Source organism: Mya arenaria, chromosome 15 (genome assembly GCF_026914265.1).
Source record: "Mya arenaria isolate MELC-2E11 chromosome 15, ASM2691426v1".
NCBI lineage: Eukaryota > Metazoa > Mollusca > Bivalvia > Myida > Myidae > Mya > Mya arenaria.
In genome coordinates this window covers 17,531,569-17,552,141 of record NC_069136.1, presented here as the reverse complement: position 1 = coordinate 17,552,141, position 20,573 = coordinate 17,531,569, and the positions used below count along the sequence as shown (strand labels likewise).

At 35.1% G+C, this 20,573-nt stretch overlaps 1 protein-coding gene across 2 annotated transcripts; it reads left to right on the top strand.

The window, feature by feature from the left end:
• The first annotated feature begins 492 nt into the window (after positions 1-492).
• Positions 493-11,038, top strand: LOC128219553 (glycoprotein 3-alpha-L-fucosyltransferase A-like). 2 transcript variants are annotated; one of them, XM_052927374.1, is made up of 3 exons: positions 493-559; positions 7,041-8,394; positions 9,618-11,038. In XM_052927374.1, the coding sequence occupies exons 2-3, from the start codon at positions 7,460-7,462 to the stop codon at positions 9,967-9,969; spliced, it is 1,287 nt and encodes a 428-aa protein (XP_052783334.1). In that variant the 5' UTR covers positions 493-559; positions 7,041-7,459; the 3' UTR covers positions 9,970-11,038. The 2 variants fall into 2 exon arrangements, with proteins under 2 accessions (XP_052783334.1, XP_052783333.1); XM_052927373.1 differs by having other exon boundaries at positions 511-710.
• Positions 11,039-20,573: the final 9,535 nt, after the last annotated feature.

Genomic DNA, 20,573 nt, shown 5'->3' with positions numbered 1-20,573 from the left:
CAAACTCCTCCCAATTTACCTTTAAAGTCTCATAATCTGCTTTTTATGTTTTCTAAAGTATAACCCTTCCGGTAATTCCGGAAAAATGTTGATGCCAGGACAAACATGTAATACAAAATCGAAAAAAAAACATCTGCCGGCAGCAGGCCTCGAACCAAAGTACTCTGGGTACCCCCAACGGATCATGTACATAACCCAACGTTAAAAAGTAGCACTGTGTAAGAGAGCTTGATGTACGATGATGTTAGATATAAACACAATTTAAAAGTCATCAATAGTATTTTTTTATTGTTATTGACTTGAAAAAAATCTATATTTTTTTTGGCACTTTTTGCTATTTGTAATTGGATAGTGAGAAACTTTCGCGATGCCAAACCCAAATAAATTACATTAATTACTAAATATAATCAACTCCACATACCAACTCCGACACTGGGCCTTTAAGATTTTGCCGTTCAACCGAGATGTTTGTTATCAGCAATTGTCTCCTATCTGAAGTTCATGCGCAAACATTGTCAACCGCCGGTGTATCTCTCTGATTAAGGTCGGAAAACTTAAGGTTTGGACTAGTATAAACGCTAATCATTTGCTAAAATTGAATACTCTGTACTTTAATGCATTGAATCTGAGCTCATTAAAATTGTGAATAACCCGGCATCTGTGGATATTTTATTTTTATGGAATGCGGTTTGCGAAGGTTACTTATTAAGGTAATTCGTATTTTTCTACATTTATAGAGATTTATACATGATTACGATTTTTTTCTTCTTAAACATATCAATGATTAATAATGTTTGTAATATATGTGTTTATTTTTCATTAATCGGAAGCTTCTTGAGATCGATATTATCCCAACGACACAGATTAAAGCATGCCGTAAACTCTTAGAAACACCCTCTGAAGCGTGACATTAAACGTTAGTAATACTCTCTAAATAATAGCATTAAACCTAAGAAACACATCCTAAGGCATGGCATTACTATTTATGCGAAAAGCTATAGAAACAAGCTCAGAAGCAAAAATTTAAACATAAATCCGGTTTAATGGCACTGGGTAAACGCCAAAGACATAGAACATAAACTCACAAACAAGAAACATGGAAGAACAGCACAAAACTCCACAAACAGCACAGTGCATACATACTATATATAAAAAACTAGATATGTTTATCAAGAATTGTTAGGTACCGCCTTGGAACGGTCAGTAAAGTGTAAAACCTGAGTAATATCCTCTTAAGCATGGAATTCAACTTTAGAAACATCCTCTAAAGCTTGGTATTAAACCTTAGTTACACCCTCTTAAGCAAGACATTATTTCTTAAAACACGCTCTAAAGCATGACATTAAACCTAAGAAACACCTTCTAAAGCATGGCATTCAACCTAAGAAACACCCTCTAAAGCATAGCATTAAACCTTAGAAACACCCTCTAAAGCATTTCATTAACCTTAGTTACACACGCTGAAGCAAGACATTGTACTTTAGAAACACCCTTTAAAGCATGACAATAGACCTTAGAAACACCCTCTATGCATGCCATTAAACATTAGAAACTCCTCTTGAGCATGACATTATATCTTAGTAAAAAACATCTGGTGCATGACATTAAAACTTAGAAACAACCTTCTCCCTTTAAGGATGTATGTTTCACCACTTTTTGATGTTTTGTTTTTTATGAAGATGTACACGGATCAGTCCTTGAAATATGCATTTCTCCATTGAAAATGAAAGTATTGTTTATTGTGTTTGTTTATGGACACCACATACAGTTTTATCCTACCATTGCATAATAGGACTTAATCACATAAGACATGCTTGTTTATAAATTGCATATAAAATGTTGTATACTCAAGTTTAAACAGTGATAAAAATGCTTAAAGTTTACTAAAGTACATCCTCCTTCAAACAAACTTCATTGTTGTTGTTTTTGTTTTCAATTCAGATACTTGTTTATAAAACTTGAAGGAAGTTTAGTAATATGAATATGCAACCTATTGCATTTGTTTTTATGAAACTAAATACAACTGCAATACAAGGAAAACAAAAGGCATTTATAAAAAAAAAAATCGGAAGCGTTTACATTGTTGATGTATAGTAAGAATATACGTTGCTTTATATTGGTTTATATATCCATTGACTTTAAAGACGTTTTTGTTTTAATGTTATGAAGTAATGGTATTTTCAATACGAACGAAATACCAGCCTAATGACAATATTACAAAATATGTATGTTTTATTATAATGACAGTAGATTTTAAAGGGACTCACTCATAAAATTGACGTTTATACGGTATTGTTTTACAATACGAAATTAAGTGTGTCAAACTATCATGAGTGTTAAAACTAAAATACGGACAGCTGAAACCCTTCACCAAATGTTCATATATGCTCAAATATTGTCTTTGGCGTCCACGGTCTTCAAAACCGTTGTTTACGCTTTTGTAAAATGTTGTTATGTGAGTGGTTGATTGACATTGTCACGTGATGTTTTTAATGTACTTAATAAAGGTTCAAATATCAGGCAAGCTATGTATGAGTTCCTGTTGCCGAGTGGTTAAGATATCGGATTTCTTTTTGATATTTTTTTATAGGAATTCGCACGTCAAAATGCCTTTAACCTGATCACTCATGTATGCAATTTTTAATTCAAGTTGTCCAATAATTTTCTTAAATATTCCTTCACTCTTAAAATGTTTCAAAATGATACCAAATATATAACAAAGACGGGAATTGTAATTGTAAGTTCATTGGTTGCATTAAAGAGTTGTCAAACTGTCCAATATTTCATTTAACACTATAAGAGCTCAATTATATCGGACTTCGACAAAGATCCAGGGTGTAGTTTAGTGTTATGAGTGATATTAGAAGTTATCTAAGTGTACGAATAGTTGTAACTGTAGCTACACGTATATGTGTTAAAGTTGAATTTGAAAGCCGTTTTCGAAATTTTATTTTAAAAGTGCATTTGCAGGCTCGCTGATATTCGCTTTAATAACCGGACGTCGTGCAACTATGAACGTCATAGAGAAGCGATATGCTACTTTTAAGAAATTTAGTTTCTGCAATGGAAGCACAGGATTGTTGTTGTTGTAGTTTAATTGTTTGTTTGTATGTTTTTGTTGCTTTTGTTGTCTTGTTTTTTTTCCAAAAAATATAATACGGTCCAATAGAAGCAAAACATGTCTTATAATTAAAGATCGGTTAAAATCATTTTAAACCATTGGGAGGACAGTATTTTTCAAAATGTTTAACCTTTTTATTCCATATTAATATTTGTGCTGTAAAATTGTTTGACTCGCTAACATATTTGCCGTTCACATTCATTTCGCAAAGAATTATTATTTTATGATGTAAGCGTCTACTTTCGTCGACAGTGCTGTCTAGATTACGTGGGAATTCGCCATTGTGCGGTTCTGCTTAATAGATAACAAATTATTTTAAGAGGCACAAATATGTTTGTTTTAAAACCGACTTTTAATATTATGTTTAAATCACCAAAACACAAACAAGAGCTTTGCATGTAGATGACAACATGTGTTCGTTGATCAAGGAACGCAAGTCAATATTATGAAAATGGAGTTGTCATAATCTGTCTTTAATTAATGTTTTACAACTTTTCATGAAGATAACAACACGCTTGTGGCTCTCATGCATGGAACATAAGCCCTTGGTATTTTTGTTTCTTGAATATATATATATATATATATATATATATATTATGCTTTACGATGAAATATGGGGTTTTAACAGTGAAATAACAACAGTGAAAATATCAATTTGATATTTTCACTGCAAAATAAGGAGTGAAAATATCAATTTTCAGAACTACTTTTAAAATCCTTTGTTATTACATGTACTTGCCTTTGTCAAAACAGAACACTGGACTTCAGTAAATTATGTCAAAAAATGTTAAAAAAAATAAACAAATATTTTATAAATTTAAATGAATATATAATTGGAAACTAACAACTTACCGTTTATTACCGGTTATCCCGTTTATCAAACATTTTACTGATCTTTGAAGCTGAATGTTCGAACATTTGCTTTCATTCCAAACAAATAACAGACAAAAGCAACTGTTCGAACATAAATAAAATTTTATAGCATCGTTCAAATGTATTTTGAACTGTTAACCGTTGTAGTACGTAAAATGAGCTTCCTGGAGAATTCATACAACAATATATAAATAGATCCGATATGTTTTACCCCACCCACATCTCAAAATGTGTCAACAAACTAGTGTGGCATTTACTCTTCTGGAAAACAAACATTTTAAAGCGAAACAGACTGGTCTGTAAGATGACTGAATATTAACTTACTATAAAAACACGCGTATATGCAGTCTTAAACTAAGAAGAATAGTTAAAATCCAATAAGTATCCACATTTGTTTTGCTAACACATTTGACCTTCCAAATTTTCATTCCATAAATAGCGGCGTAGTAATTTGGTTAAAATAAAGTGTTTTCATTATTTTTTGGAACATTTGTGCACTAATAATACTTCATTTTTTACTGTTCATAAAGCTTTGCAATAAAAAACGAGCGAATATTAAGCTATAAGAATGAATAGCAGAGAACTATTTCTCAGCAAACCGAAAGTAGAAAAGTTGACAGCTATAATTATGCATGAGGGGCGCCCCACGGGTAGCGGCATAAAGCGCACCCTTTCAAAAAGGGGGTAATTCAGAAATAAATAAAAAACAAATAAAACTCCGAAAATAAGCATAAAAGAAACAGAAAATTTGTTAATTTCAGTGTAAGATCGTATTTAATTTCACTCGTGATCATAAAAAAAAATATGTTTTTCTATGACACTCGTGAAATAAAATACGATCTTACACTGAAATAAACAAATATCCTCTCTCTCTCTCTCTCTCTCTCTCTCTCTCTCTCTCTCTCTCTATATATATATATATATATATATATATATATATATATATATATATATATATATATATATATATATATATATATATATATATATATTTAAACAAAAAACAAACACGAAAACACAAGCCCTTGGAATTTTTTCTTGAGAAAAGGAGAATACTAGCAAACAATGTAAACTCAAACCCTTAGGTTTTTTTGAAAAAAAGAATAATAGCAAGAAAAGGAAAGACAAGCCATTGGTAGATTTTTTTGAAAAAAACGAATGATAACAAAGAACGTAAACACAAGTCTTTGGTATATTTATTTGGAAAAAAGAATAATAAGAACAAACAACGAAAACACAAGCCCTTGGTAGATTTTCTTGAAGTGAAAAAAACAACAAACAATGCAAACACAAGCTATTTGCAGATTTGCTTCAAGAAAAAAAAGAACAACAGACAACAAAATCACAAGCTCTTGGTAGATTTTCTTAACAAACAACAACAGCAAACGACAAAACACAATCTTAAATGTGGTTAAGAAAAATGTAATATAAAACATAATTGGATTACAACTAATTTAAGGTTAATAATCAATTAAGAATACAATATGTTAAAAACTTTTTTATCTTTCATTTGGAAGCTTGTTTTATGAAAATTAAAGGATCGCGCAGCTGCGCTTACATTGAACGTTTAATTTAAACAATAAACTATGCGAGCAAAATCTTATATACAATATACAATGCATACCTGACCTAACTTGAACTAAGGAACACAATTGATCTTCAACTATAGCGATGAAATTGGCAACCCAGCCACACAGGGGAAATTTAACTCTTATCGTGTCTCATTGGCTGCTAATATGACTACGTTGATTGCCATATAAAAATGGGATGTCAGATTGCGTTTGAAGATACTTGTATTTGTTAACAGGAACATGCTGCGCTATAATATAATACATTATTGACTATTATAAAATAAATATTATTTTATTACGCGATTTCAATTGATTATAAACTATGTTTACATTAGACGTTTTGTAAAATCTAAATAATATATCACTGTATCACTAACGAGGACTGCAATTTACTAATTGAAATACCGAGATGTTTGTGATCAGTTAATAGTTAAGGGACTCGGCCATGTTGTATAGGGTCAGATATCAAGCGCAAATCTGTGTGTTATATATTAATATGTATTGCTTGTTTGTTTCGATAATAACATATCACTTAAAGTTCAATTGGAACTGTACAGTTAATGATTATTTAAAATGTGAACACAAAATGCTCTGTTTTGCTGAAAAAATTTGGGTACAATTACTCAAGATCAAAATATTTAAAAAAACATAGTTGCCAACTGAGTCAGTTTAAATTGATAAAACTAAAGTGTTAGGCTTATTTAATTGACAAATATTATTTACGATATTAATTAAGAACAAGATAAAAACGTTTCGTAGGATTATAAAATGAAATTCTAAAAATATTGTAGTTTTTTAAATAAAGGGTATTCTAAGTAAATAAAACTTTTTATATTGTAGCTCCGTTAAAATACCAGCAGGAGTTGAATCCATTACATTCATATTTTATTCCGTGGTTTAAAATCACTTATGTTTTGTGCCTGAGTTTGGGACTCTGACTCAGAAAAGCCAAACTTTAAGATTTTGTTTTAAAATGCTTTTACACGAGCAAAGAAGATGAGCGAATTGCTGTTTCTATCATAAATAACCTATTAAATAAAACATGATTTTTTTCTGCAGTCAGACACATATCACATCCTAGCAAAATTCAGTTATATTTAGATATTTTCAAACATTTAATATTTTAGTTTTCTGTGCCTGAGTCTCAAACTTTGGTTCATGACATTTGTGAATATGAAGCATGGATTTTGTTTGAAAAAGACTACGTCTCGCAGTTTGAACATTTCGCAGTCTAAATATACTTTTATACTAATATTTTTTTATCATGCGCGTGTCCACATGTTTCAGTTCAATGAAGAGTTGTTATTTTTATCGTGTGTGTTTTTCAATTTCTGTCAAACAGTGGTCGGCTTATTTATCAATATATCGGAAACATTTAATCAATATATACGTATTCAAGTAGATTGTTTACGGACAAAAACGAACTGAAGGATGTCATAGCTACTTTTAAATTTAAAACTATATTTCTCTTTCAGACACCATCACCAAAGTTAAGCTTGCCTATTTGTCTTCCGGGCGACAAAACTATCAGCTACCGGAATTAAAAGTCTGTCAAAAAGCGAAAATTGATGCATCTGTTTATATCATGGAAATCATTTCGACACCCGGCATGAAAGCTTTTATGACAGTCAGAGGGGAGAAAATCACTTTACTGCGGTGTTTCTCTCGCAAATGATTTAAGTAATTTGAAATTATTCAGGAATTATTCCATCTAAATTGGTCGTAACTAAAAAACGAGCGGTACGGACTCCCTAAAGTGTCGTGTAAGATCGATCTGCCTCGTTTTGTTCCGTAAAACACATTACTACAGATTCCCAGCCTTTAACCAATGGACATGTGTTAATTGTTCAGCAAATACCTGACTTTTGGTGTTAATAACACTGCAGTCTTCATTATGGCAGTGCGATGCAGTAAAGTCAAAAGACAGTTTATACTACTTATCGGACTGTTTCTGGTATTGACAGTAAGTCTTCAGATAGTGCCTTCGTATTACGACGCACAGAAAAACACTCTCACGGCTATGAAGTTCCCACAGTTTGGAAGCCGCTTACTAAGCAATAAGTCATTTACCGTTGTCAAGCGTTTAAAAGATCCTGTCTCGCTCTGGAAATTTCATCCGTCAGACGACAGGATTTTATTGCAAGCTAAGTTTAATCCTAAGATTGACTTAAGTCTTTCTCCCAAGAGGATTCTTCTGGAACAGGGACTGGCGGGTTGGAACGTAAATGGCGGAAAACAAGCGTTTGTTGAACATGATTGCCCTGTTAAGCACTGTGAACTGCATGGTCATCCGAATGGAGAAGTGTTTGACGCTAGAATATTTAAGGAAATAGAGTTGAACAGCCAATTGCTCGGAGGCGCGCAAGCAGAAGTGCCCCGTCATTCGGATCAGGTTTGGATCATGTTTGCGCTGGAAAGTCCGGAAGCGTCGCCTTCTTACGAGGGTCTGAATGACGTCATTAACTGGACAGCCACGTATCGCTACGACTCTACGATGGTGACTCCGTACGATAAATATCAAGTTTACGATAATTTTACTCAGATATCTGATTATAAGTCGGATAAAAATTACGCTGAGGGAAAGACTAAACTAGCAGCAATATTTGTGTCCAACTGTTTTGCGTCAAACGCAAGATTGGAATATGCGAAGGAGCTACAGCACTACATGGATTTGGACTTTTATGGCTCCTGCGGTAACTTGAGATGTGATAAGGGGGAAGGCAATAACTGCTTTGAAAATCTACAGAAGGAATACAAGTTTTATTTGTCTTTTGAAAATGCAAATTGTCGTGATTACATTACCGAGAAGCTCTTCCTTAATGCATTAAGGTAAGTAGCACACTGAATTTCAGTCCCCTTAAAATGCAAAAAAAAATCTGTAAGAACTAAGCCTGAAAATAGATTTGTAAATACTTACAGAATTCCCCTAAACTCACTTCCATTTAATCACTTAGAAACACCTGGTAACTTTTAAAACAGTGAACATAATGTTTTAGCAAAGCTTCTTTAAACTGATAGAAATTTATTAGCTATTTATATATATAAGTGATGAAATTAAATGGATATAGTGGACTGAATTGCATGATTGATGTCACTTTCGGGGTATAAACGCAGTTGGACATGTAAAAGTACTCCACGCGTACTTTTATCAGCCCATTTGATGCATTATTTATTTCCAGCATTGTTAAAGAAAACTTTACTTCATTTAAACAAACCTTACATTCATTCTTTCTAACCCATTGTGTAAAATTAAATGTAAAGACTCGACTTGAACCGGAAACAGTCTATCATTATGACGTTATAATAACGCGAGACGTTGTATATATAGTACGAAAAGTTAATACAATGTTTGAGCATAGCTATTTTACTAGTAAAACTGCACGACATGAAATTAAGAAATATAACCTTTGCATTCAGGAACAATCCTTGATTGGAAATTCTTTCCTTGTTGATTACATACATTTAACTGTTTATAAACGTGTTAACGTAGTTAAAACTTTGATTTGGAATCCCCTTATGTTATTAATTTGTAGACACGTTACGTTATAGTTTGTAGACACGTTAAGTAATACGTTTGTAGACACGTTAAGTTATGTGTGTCTAGGCACGTTAATCATTACATTTTAGTTTAAGTTAGTTTTAAGTTTTAAGTGTGTATACATGTTAAGTAATATGTTTGAAAACACGTTACTTATAGCTTTCTAGTGACGTTAAGTTATAGGTTTTTAGTCACGTTAAGCAGTAGGTTTGTAGCCATGTTAAGTTAAAGTTTTGAAGACACGTTAAGTTAGAGATATTTAGTCACATTACGTAATAGATTTATAATCACGTCAAGTTATGGGTTTGTAGACACGATAGGTTTGAAGACATGTTTAGTCATAGTTTTTTGCGACGTTTAGTTATAGGTTGGAATACACATTTAGTTTGTTTGCACTGTAAGAAAAGGGGCGTAAACTTCTTGCAAGGTCTGCGGCAAGATCCTATATATAAGATATTTTCCGATTGTGAAAGCAGTGTAAAAATTATATTAAACATGTGCCTTTCTCTTCTAGGCATGACGTTGTTCCGGTCGTGATGGGTGCGCATCCAGACGACTACAAGCGCGTGGCCCCACCTGGATCCTTTATCCACGTGGAGGAATTCCCGCATGCACAGGCGCTTGCCGGGTATCTCAAGCGTCTGAATGAGCAAGACGATGAATACAATGACTATTTCCGGTGGAAAAGTACCGGACAGTTTGTTGATACAAAATATTGGTGTAGAATTTGTTCATTATTATGGGATACCAACCTCCCTCACCAATCAATCCACGACTTAGAACAATGGTGGCGGGGTGACAATATATGTATCGGCAAACGACGCTGGGATGAGATATCAAACAGCAGTAGCTTACATGTGCGATAATGATTACTAGAGAGGGTGCAAAATACGGCCCATTAGTATTGAATCTGTAGTTGATATTAAATCTAGTTTGCGAAATTTCTCTTTAAACATGGACTTGTTGCGAAATTTCTATTTAAACATGGGCTTATTGCGAAATTTCTCTTTAAACATTTGTTTCGTTCTTTCGTAGATGTAATTAGTAGTGTGTACAATGTACACATATCTGCATGGCGTAGTGCACACAGAGTTTACACCTATCCGTACCCGTGCAAGTAGTGTTTTGGCACCTCTCTATGGTTTAATTACTAACAGTGGCATACATTAAGAATGTCAATTACTATTTAGTTTCAAACAAACTTCTTTGTTTTAAATTTGAGCTGAAAGCTTTTAAATGCATGTCCTTATCACGCGTTTTAAGCGAATCCATGGGTTTGAGGAGCACCCCGCCACAGCTCCTCCCTGCCCAAACCCCTCCGCCAAACCAACCCCACCCCTTATCCCCTCATTAGTCCAAGTGAATTGTTCGCGTCAATTAGGTATAAATTTATTAACAATATGTTACAAGAAAAAGTGTTACTTTAGTTTAACCTCAAACGCCCATGCTACATTTGTGGACGTTATACTTTGGTTTCTAGGGAAGAGGTCTACTAAGATGCGGCCTCAAAGTTCATCCCCTTTGACGTTTAATCCTCGATCCGAAATTGTATCAGTTTTATCATAGTCATCCTCAACAGAAACGCTCTATCTCAGTTGAAATAATTCTGTTCTTTAGACAATTAAACAGGAAGTTTTAAGACGCCACAAATAGTAAAAAAATAAAAATGAATGCAACGCAGATTGATAATACATGGGAGTATAACTAATAAGTTAAGAACAAAGTGGTTAAAGCATTTTCTCTAATAGGTATCGAGGGGTTTATTGAAACATATCCATATGGCATGTTTAAACGCAAATTTTAACGCATGTTAAACCATAACGATTACATGTAAGCTCTCTCTCTCTCTCTCTCTCTCTCTCTCTCTCACTCTCTCTCTCTCATAAACTGCTTTGACAAACAATGTTTCATTATTTATTAAATACGTATGCTAAAATAAATCAGCACTATAAATGCACTTGACTTAGCTTTGAAACCTGTATTGTTATTTTGGATTTGGTAAAGGCTTAAAACTGTCTAGCCAGTTGACACCCAACATGAAATTAATTTGGCATGGCCCAATGCTGTCCCACAATGGTGCAGCAATACATTAAAGGAACATGTACTCAGAAATGATAATACATGTTTACTTACAAGTTCAGTCAGTTGACGCCAAACATGGAATTTAGTCGGCATTGCACTATGCTGTCTCACAGTGGTACAGCATCAATGGAGAATATATGAAACACACTGGAAATTTCTCCTAGACGTCTCGTACCTACTCATTTACGTCAGCGAGACTTCATTTACCCAGAAAGATGCGCGTGCTCTAACTGATTATTAGCATCATTACGCGGCTAGAAAATCCTCAATATTGGACAAAGGCCGGTAAATGAAAGAGCGATAGTCAGTCTATCGTCGGATTTAAAACAATATGCTTGTCCTGAATTGTGATATATTGGCACCCAATAAAATTCTCTTAACGTTGTTGTGGAATAGTCAAGGCTGAATTCATTTTATAAAACAAATGCGATAACCATTCCTCACTATAACATTAAGCCAAATGATACTATTTTTCATTCGACAACTTTACCGTACCCATTTTTCGAAAATTGCTAAAAATATTGCATAACCGACAGTTCCAATCCTTCCCAGAAAAGACAGCAACACTTTCTTGCAAAGCAATATCCCATCTTATCACGCAGAAATGATTTGAGCAAGTATTTCATGACGGAATTACTATGGGAGATCTTAGTTCCACAGTTTATACTATTTGTAAGAGATATTGAGTACTTAGAAGACGGTGAGTCTCAATTTGGAGATAATAACACATGATTAGGAAATTTATTGGAAGACACTTAGTTTATATTTGAATATTTTATCTCTTTATTGGCTGGAACTAGGTAATAATTAGGAGACGATAAGTCTTAATCACTAGATATTAGGTATTAGGGATTATATTTCAGATATTACTGTGTATGGTAGCGTATTAGTGTCAAAGTGTGAAACATGTTATAGAGGTAATTTCTCAAAATAAGTATTAACTATTTTCTAGAGATACTATCATCTAATATATAAAGAAGATACTCATAGTTAGGAATTTGTAAAAAGGAAAACGAAAAAAATTGCTAATGTGATTATTTTTATAAATCATCTTGATGAAATCGGGATGAAATCAACACGAAATTTAGCGATAAAATGAATTTTGAATGCAAATTTTAACCATCAATTACTTAAAAAAATCCTAATAGACTTGTTTGAATAGATAAACAGTAGGATGAAGAACTTGTTTTTGCTTTTCTTACACTTACGGATGGGCTGTTTTCTACCCATTTAATTCCACCAAGAGCGACATTGTTGAGCAATGTCTCCAGGACAGCGTTTGGAGAATCACTCGATGCGGCCCAATTGAACGCCAGTATAACCCGGGTCTCCGTCGACACCTCTGTCTCCATCAGGATCCACACGGCGGTCCTTGCATACAATAAATGCTAAAGATAAAACTGACCAACGTTGAGAGCCATGTATAATATGAGTCAGTTAATTCTATGGAGATTAAAATATGAATAAACACTAAACTGTAATATTTTAAACTGTATATATTTAATACTATATTGTAGTATTAAATATCTCATGATCACTTTAATATTATAACTGACTTGTATTCCTCACTTAATGCTGTAAACTATCAGTGCAATGTCAATGGTTAAACTTACATTTTACTGTCCGTTCCAAGGCGTTACCTAACAATCCTTGATAAGCATACCCAGTTTTTTATATATAGTATGAATGCACTGTGCTGTTTGTGGAGTTATGTGCTGTTCTTCCATGTTTCTTGTTTGTGATTTTTTTCCCATTTTCATGTTCTATGTCTTTGGCGTTTACCCAGTGCTATTAAACCAGGTTTATGTTTAAAAAAATTGCTGCTGAACTTGTTTCTTTAGCTTTTCGCATAAATATTACTGTCAGGACAGCATTTATAAGACCAATACATAACTGTGTCGGTATCTATGTCCAACAGTAGAACTCCCAGTAGTTCTTTGTAAATAACTTAGAATAGCTAACCACGTGTCTCCTCGTGGTGAATTTAAAGTTGTTGGAAGAACTAAACATAAGCTTTATCACTGGTCCCCTTAGTGTCCGTTCTGTATACCATTTAAACCATTCCTTAAACGACATAAACGTTTCCATCGGATCACGATGAACTTTATTTCAAAGTGATTAAACAGGTTGCTGCCACATCGAACAAAGCCCTATAAGCATATGTACAAAACATACCGTATTAAGTTCTCTCCATGTTGATATAGTATATTCCTTGATGTAAAATATACTTTTATATAAGAAAACAGATATTTGTCAAAACTCATATCTACAGAGCGCGACTTTGTAAGAAAATTGAACAAAATACAGAAAAAAAAATAATCACTTATAACAAATTGGTTAAAAAATTGCTCACAGTATTTCTATCAAATGTTTTTGAAACTTGCCCTCACTTAAATATTAACCGTTTTAAGGTAAACGAGCTTTGACTTACCTATATATTATCCCATTGCAACAACAGAACGATACTGGAATACAGATGGAAATGTCTCCTCAACGTCTCGTACCTACTCATTAACGTCAGGGAGAGATTTCATTACCCGTCAAACAGGCGCTTATCCTATCTTAACATTAACATCATTACGTGGCTAGCTTCTAATGAAATTGCAAGAACATATATTCTATAATGGATATAAGAGATATATTGAAGAGCGACAGTCAGCCAATCATCGGATGGGAAATTACAGTCTTGTCTTGAAGTGATATTGGCCCCCATCAAAACTGTCATCTTGTAAACAGATGTAATTGGCACTAAAGCACGCATGTGAAATAGTGGCTGCAGCTCTTTTAGGAAAAAGAGATGTATATTATAATGAGCCAAGCAGACCTCCGAGCACGAGCAGAAGAGCGGACTTCATTATATCAAGTATGACTCATTATCTCACCTAATATTAAGATTATGAGGGGTGATTTGAGTTATCGGGGAAAACAGTAATACATAATAGATGTTTTATCTTCACAAATATTTCGGTTAGTCTGTAAACATAATGTTAAGGGAGTAATATGAACGATTCTCCCATCAAAAACATGCATGCTTACAAGGGAAAGTAGAAATGTTCACCCATTTTATAGATGTATTTGAAATTACACTTGCAGGCTGGAATTGTTCAACATTTCCATTCAGACTATTAATGATATGGGGACAAGTAGGGTTGATTGCGCCCGCCTCTTTTTTAACACAGTATGTGAAAATTGCATTATGTAATTTCACCCACTCGCTCCAATTGTTTCATCAAAAATCCATTGGACAAAAAAATGAATTATTAGGTCATAAGGTCAACTCCATGCAGCTGTCAACCATACTTATATAATACATTGAAAACTACAGGGATAAGCCCAGTTGTCAAATCTTAATGTTTAGAAGCGCACAATAACGGCACAAACGACCATTTTCACAAAACTCCAGTTCACTGTAACGCACGTATACTGGGGTTTTTAAACAACATTGTACTTTATATGGCCATAACACTACGCCTCCTTAGAGCTAGCATCCACTCTATACACATTTTACATTATGGTGTAGTCACACTATCACATTTTAGAGAAAATTTTGTATATAACATGGATGAAACCGACCCAAAGACGTTGATAAATAGCAGCTTAATACGTATTAAGCAAGAACGATGTAACAGTGGGAACCATAATAATTCGCTATGGGGCGATGATAGCTGTATCACCGAAAATGAAGACTGCTCCCAGACGTTTCTACCCCAACGGGTTTTCCAAGAAATGGACAGCAAACTAGCTGGCTTAGCTAAAGACGACTATGTTAGACAGCTATTAAACGGTTGTAACAACAATTATCGTCGCATTGACAGCTATAGGAATGTACTCGCCGACAGAGCGCGCGAACTACCCGCCTTATAAATCGCAAAACATCCTCGCAGACATCACGAGAACGGAAGTGTGCTATAGACTGCTATGTACTTAACGCATACATCTCCGGAGAGAACACCAAGGATGTTTACGACGTATTTGCTAACACTGCCTCTCATGAAACTATCATTATCGATAATGACCTTACGCAACAAGAAGTCACAAAACCAGATATCCTCGCCTTAGTGACAATCCTAAGTACTGAAGTTCTGAAAATATCTAAGCAGCAATCATCTGACTCTGCGCTTCTCAAAACCATCCAATCTGATGTTTCGAACATAGTGAGTAGTTATAGGGTTCTGAATGGGACATTGAGAAGTGTGCTAGCGAGATTTCCTGCATCAACTGCAGATTCGCAGGTAAATAAGCTTCAAAATGATGTTGATGGATTGGGGTCTGCGATTGCCACTGTAAATAAGAGACTTGTAGCCACGAACTACCCGAGCAGCAACCAAAGACCAACTCAGAGGTTATCAAAAGCCAACCCATGCAGCAGACGGCCGACGTTACAACAAGCCCGCGCCCCAAATCAGTGACTGCTCACAATGTGTCTTACAGTCCGGTATTAACTGAGAAGAATTGCATTACGGCCAATTAGATCAAATAATCAGAAGCCGGAAGCTATTGCAACGTGGTCAATAAACCAATCAAAACAAGCAGTAGTAACAACGACCAGTATAAACCAGTGGAAAATGCAGAGCCTCCAGCAGCTCCAGCTACACTGGAACGTCCGCGCGCAACGTCAGATAAACAGGGTCCAGTGAACATACCGGTTTCACTGCCGCCAGAAGGAGAAAGAACGTCTCGTACTACATCGGGAACATTGATCATAGGACCACGGATAATGATTTATACACGTATTTCAAGGGCAACGATGTTTATGTATCCTACATTCGTGTCTTCCATGGCCGATTTGGCTCATCGGCGAAAGTTAACGTGCCAGAGGATCTTGAACCAATTATTGACGACGCGTATTTCTGGCCTAACGGCATTTCTTACAGAAAATGGAAGTCCAAAGAAGACAATATTCGCGAGCGGACATCAAATATACGCTCGCGGTCCCGTTACCAATACCAGCGTAATGACAGTTATGACGGCCACGGTGACTACGAAGATGACAGTTATCACTTTAAATCGGCATGTAACGATTGGTACCGGTCCGATAGATATAGTGACCGCAGAGGACGCATGCGTGACGATACTTGGCGTAACCATGATAACAGTTACAGTGACAACCAGGAGCGACACACGTACTGACGATTGTGTCATACTATAGTGATCTGAGTTTTTTGTATATATATATATATATATATATATATATATATATATATATATATATATATATATATATATATATATATATATGTATTTTATATATTTATGTAAAGTGTCAAATTTGAATTATGTTTAGGTTCACGATGCTTGCGCACCTACTTATTTTAATCTGTGTTATGTCATTGAATCTTCTTTGTTGGAATTGTAGGGGTGTTATGTCATCAGCCAACCCTTTAGCAAAAATGTTAGATCAGTATAACGTAGATATTTAACTTATAAATGAGCATAAACTTTTACCTAGATCTGCAATGTTTATCAATAACATTCACTCAGATTACGATTGTTTTGTTAATACTGACGAAAATGTAGATAATTTTGGTCCAGTTATGTGCGGAAAAGCAGGCACAGCGATTATGTTTAAGAAATCACTCTCGTTTAGCATAAATCAGTTACCATAAATTATAAGGAAAACCATCGTATACTTGGAATAGAGTTTAAATGTCATGATAGATTGCCTTATATATGTTTTGTGTGTATATGCCATCGTGTAACAACATAGAATACTATAAGTCGGTTTTAAGTGAAATCCAGTCATTAATAGCCTATTACACCCAGGTTGGGGACGTTTTACTAGTAGGGGATTTCAATGGACAGCTAATTGGAAACCATGAGTTCAAGAGTGCTAACACCAAGTCCAGATTGCTGACAAAATTAATAATGAACAATAACTTGGTATCATTACAACATGTACGTGGAAATAGATATGACGGTACGTTTGTGCCAACGGGGAAAGTAATCGACCACATATTGCTTGAATCATCATGCGTTACTTTGTGTATTAACTTTATAATTGAAGACAGTGCAAACATTATGACATCAGTCCACTTGCCACTAGTCTGCAGTTTGAGTATGACTCCTATTCGAAAACCGAATCCACCACTACGTGTCAACGTTGCTTGGAATAAATGTACAATTGAAAATTATCATAGCTATCAACATATGCTACGAAATGAACTGAACTGTATACTCATAGTTGAAAGTACAAAATTCTGTCCAGACTTTCTCAACGAATTAATAACTAATGCACTACACCGTGCATCTAGTATTCTTTCAAATAATAAAAGGGCGAAACCCTACTGGTGTGAAGAAGTCAAAGCCGCCCACACAAAGACCGATTATGGATCAATGAGGGTAGACCGAAAGGCTATATCAACGATTCATTTTACGGATACAAAGTCGCTTAAAGGGAATTTAGACGAGTTCAGCGCTGTAAACAAAACGAATTTGAAAACAAAGCTATCGATGACCTGAACATGGCTGCAGAGCTAGACTACCGATTATTTTGGAAACTACTCCGAAAACAAAGCGGTAAAAAACCATTAATGTGTAACGAAATATCTGTTGATAACAAAACATACGCAAATGAGAACGTTATAAGAGGTTTTGAAACATATTTTACCAGGGTGTTTGAAGATAAATTCGCGAATAAGGATGAAAAACATAACGAAGATTTACAAACATTTTTAAGGGAAGATAACGATATAGCAATGTCACTAGAAATTACGAAAGAAGTTACAAACGAAGAAATTACCAGCGCAGTGAGAAGCCTGAAACTTCATAAAAGCTCCGGAATGGATAACGTTTTAAATGAATACATAAAACATGGTGGTGAAGTATTGACAGGAGCATTAGCTATTCTTTTCAACTCCGTGTTATACAATGAACGAACACCTAACAAATGGAGCACCAGCCTTCTTATCCCTATTTACAAAGGCAAAGACAAGACCGACCCTGGCAGTTTCAGGCCCGTCTCCCTCAGTCCATGCTTAAGCAAACTATTTGAAAAGGTTATACTTAACAGAATCAATGACGTTATAAAATCGCAGCACATAAACTTTCCCAATGAACAACAAGAAGGTTTCCGTAAGGGCTCAGCTGTGTTACAACCGAGTTTTATCTACAAGAGACTATTTATCAACAAATAGAACGAAACAGTAACGTGTACGTAGGCATGCTTGATCAGAAGGCTGCGTTTGATGCTGTGTGGCATGATGTTCTATTCTTAAAGCTTGGCCAGTTTGGAATTGTCGGAAAAGCCCTCCCTACACTTTAAGCATCTTATAGCAATCTTAAATGCGCTGTTAGGCTTAATGGCGATACATCAGATAGCATCAACATACAAAAATCAGTTCGCCAAGGAGGTGTCTTATCTACATTTTACTATTTAATCTACGTCGACAACCTTCTGAGATATCTTGATATCAGTAACAAAGGCTGCTGTTTCAACTAAGTCCGGCAATCCTGGATACGCCGATGATATTGCCCTGTTGGCGTTATCTCCCTTGAATCTTCAGAAAATGATGGACATTGTATATCGCTACTGTAAGTCATGGCGAATAGATATGAATGTAAACAAGTCAGAAATAATCGTATTTACAAGGAAACTAGATCCACCCAAAGTTGCAATAATGTATGGTGACCATATAATTCCTCAAACTAATAGTGCGAACCACCTGGGTGTGAAACGAGTTTCTAACATGAAGTGCAAAGCACAAATTGAAGAAAGATGCCAAAAAGCTAATGCATTCTTTGCAATGACTGCTTAAGGTGTACATCCACATGGTCTTAATCCATTAGTTTCAGTTAATCTCTATGTTAAAATCATAATGCCAATTGTTCTCTTTTGTAGTGAATTATGCAATAATATTGTACAAAGCGATATAGCTTCAGTTAATCGCTTACAGCATTTTATGGTTAAGAAAATTCAGGGATTCATTTTCGCACGAGATCTGATGTGTGAATCAATGCTTGGGCTTCAGAAATTGTATTCATCGGTGATCATTAAGAAATTGCTATTCTTACATTTGATACTTTGTCTAGACTCTAAATGTACCACTAAGAATATTTTTCTACGACTTTACGACGATACTTTCAGTTTGTAACAGATAGAAATGTTTCTTTAGGTTTTATTCCTGATATATTTAAAATCCTATGTACATATGGGCTTCAAAGCTTTATCAACAATGCTTTAGTTAATCCAGAACGAATTCCCTCTAGACGTCAATGGAAACATACAGTTAAAACTATTGTTTCATTAAAAGATACCTCATTATGGTCTGCACGAACTTTGTCAGACGAGGATTTTAGTCTATTCAGAATTTTGCAACCGCGTGTAAGTAGAGCAACAGTGTATGATATATTTGACTTAAATTGTTATAAACATATTCGAATGTTTATTGCAAAACTGTGGTGCAAAAGGCCACCACAATTGCCACAACGATGTCATGGATGTCAAACAGTTACTGACAATTTGGATATACACATCATTCACGGGTGCACCAAACATGGGCGTGAAAGGTGGCGTCTAATCACTAACGTCATAGAAATGGACATGGGCCATGCGCAAGAACTGTTGTCAATGGATAGCGTAATGTTTTTCGTAGCACTTCTTGGGGCAGAACTAAGTGTACAGAATTACCAAGCAGTGCGAAAACAATTCTTGGGATGATCGATTGTATTTATTTATAACTGTCTCGTGAATAGTGCATAATTGTGTTCGATAAAAGACTTATACCTTAACTTTGATGCAAAGGATACAAACACAATCTCAATATGCATGTTGATATAATATGCTAATTTAGTGTTTGTACATATATCATGTATATAGATATCATGCCTTCATAGTAACTATTTGTACATAATATGACCGTTAATGGTGGAAATAACAATGAGTTGAGTTGAGTTGAGTATATGCGCAGCGCGCTCGGCAAGTTGCCGACAATCGCGTGAACCTATGCATAAATACGGCGCCGATCTCTACAGTACCGCATTCATACAGTAGCCAGTGAGCTCTTAACATGGCATCAAAGAAAACGAAGACAACAAGCAAGAAGACGATCATGAACCGGGGTAGAGGAAAAACCCATTCATCTACACCATCATCCTAACCATCATCGACCAAAGGCGCCCATTACCATGCTCATGATCTCCCTGCTGTACCCCCAAGCTTGCAGTCACCACGCTCTGCATCTACTCATTTTTTCAAGAATAGGAGGAGTACCAAGAACACTGCTTGCTCTCTGCCAGTGCAAGATGATTCTGTCCTCTGGAACCTGCAGATGACGAACTATAGGAGAACTGACAATACGGGCCCGATATGGGAGGATCAGGCATCGCAAATGGGCAAGATTTCAGAACTCGTAAGTGCATGTTTGAAGTCATTCAGAGACAGCCGCACACG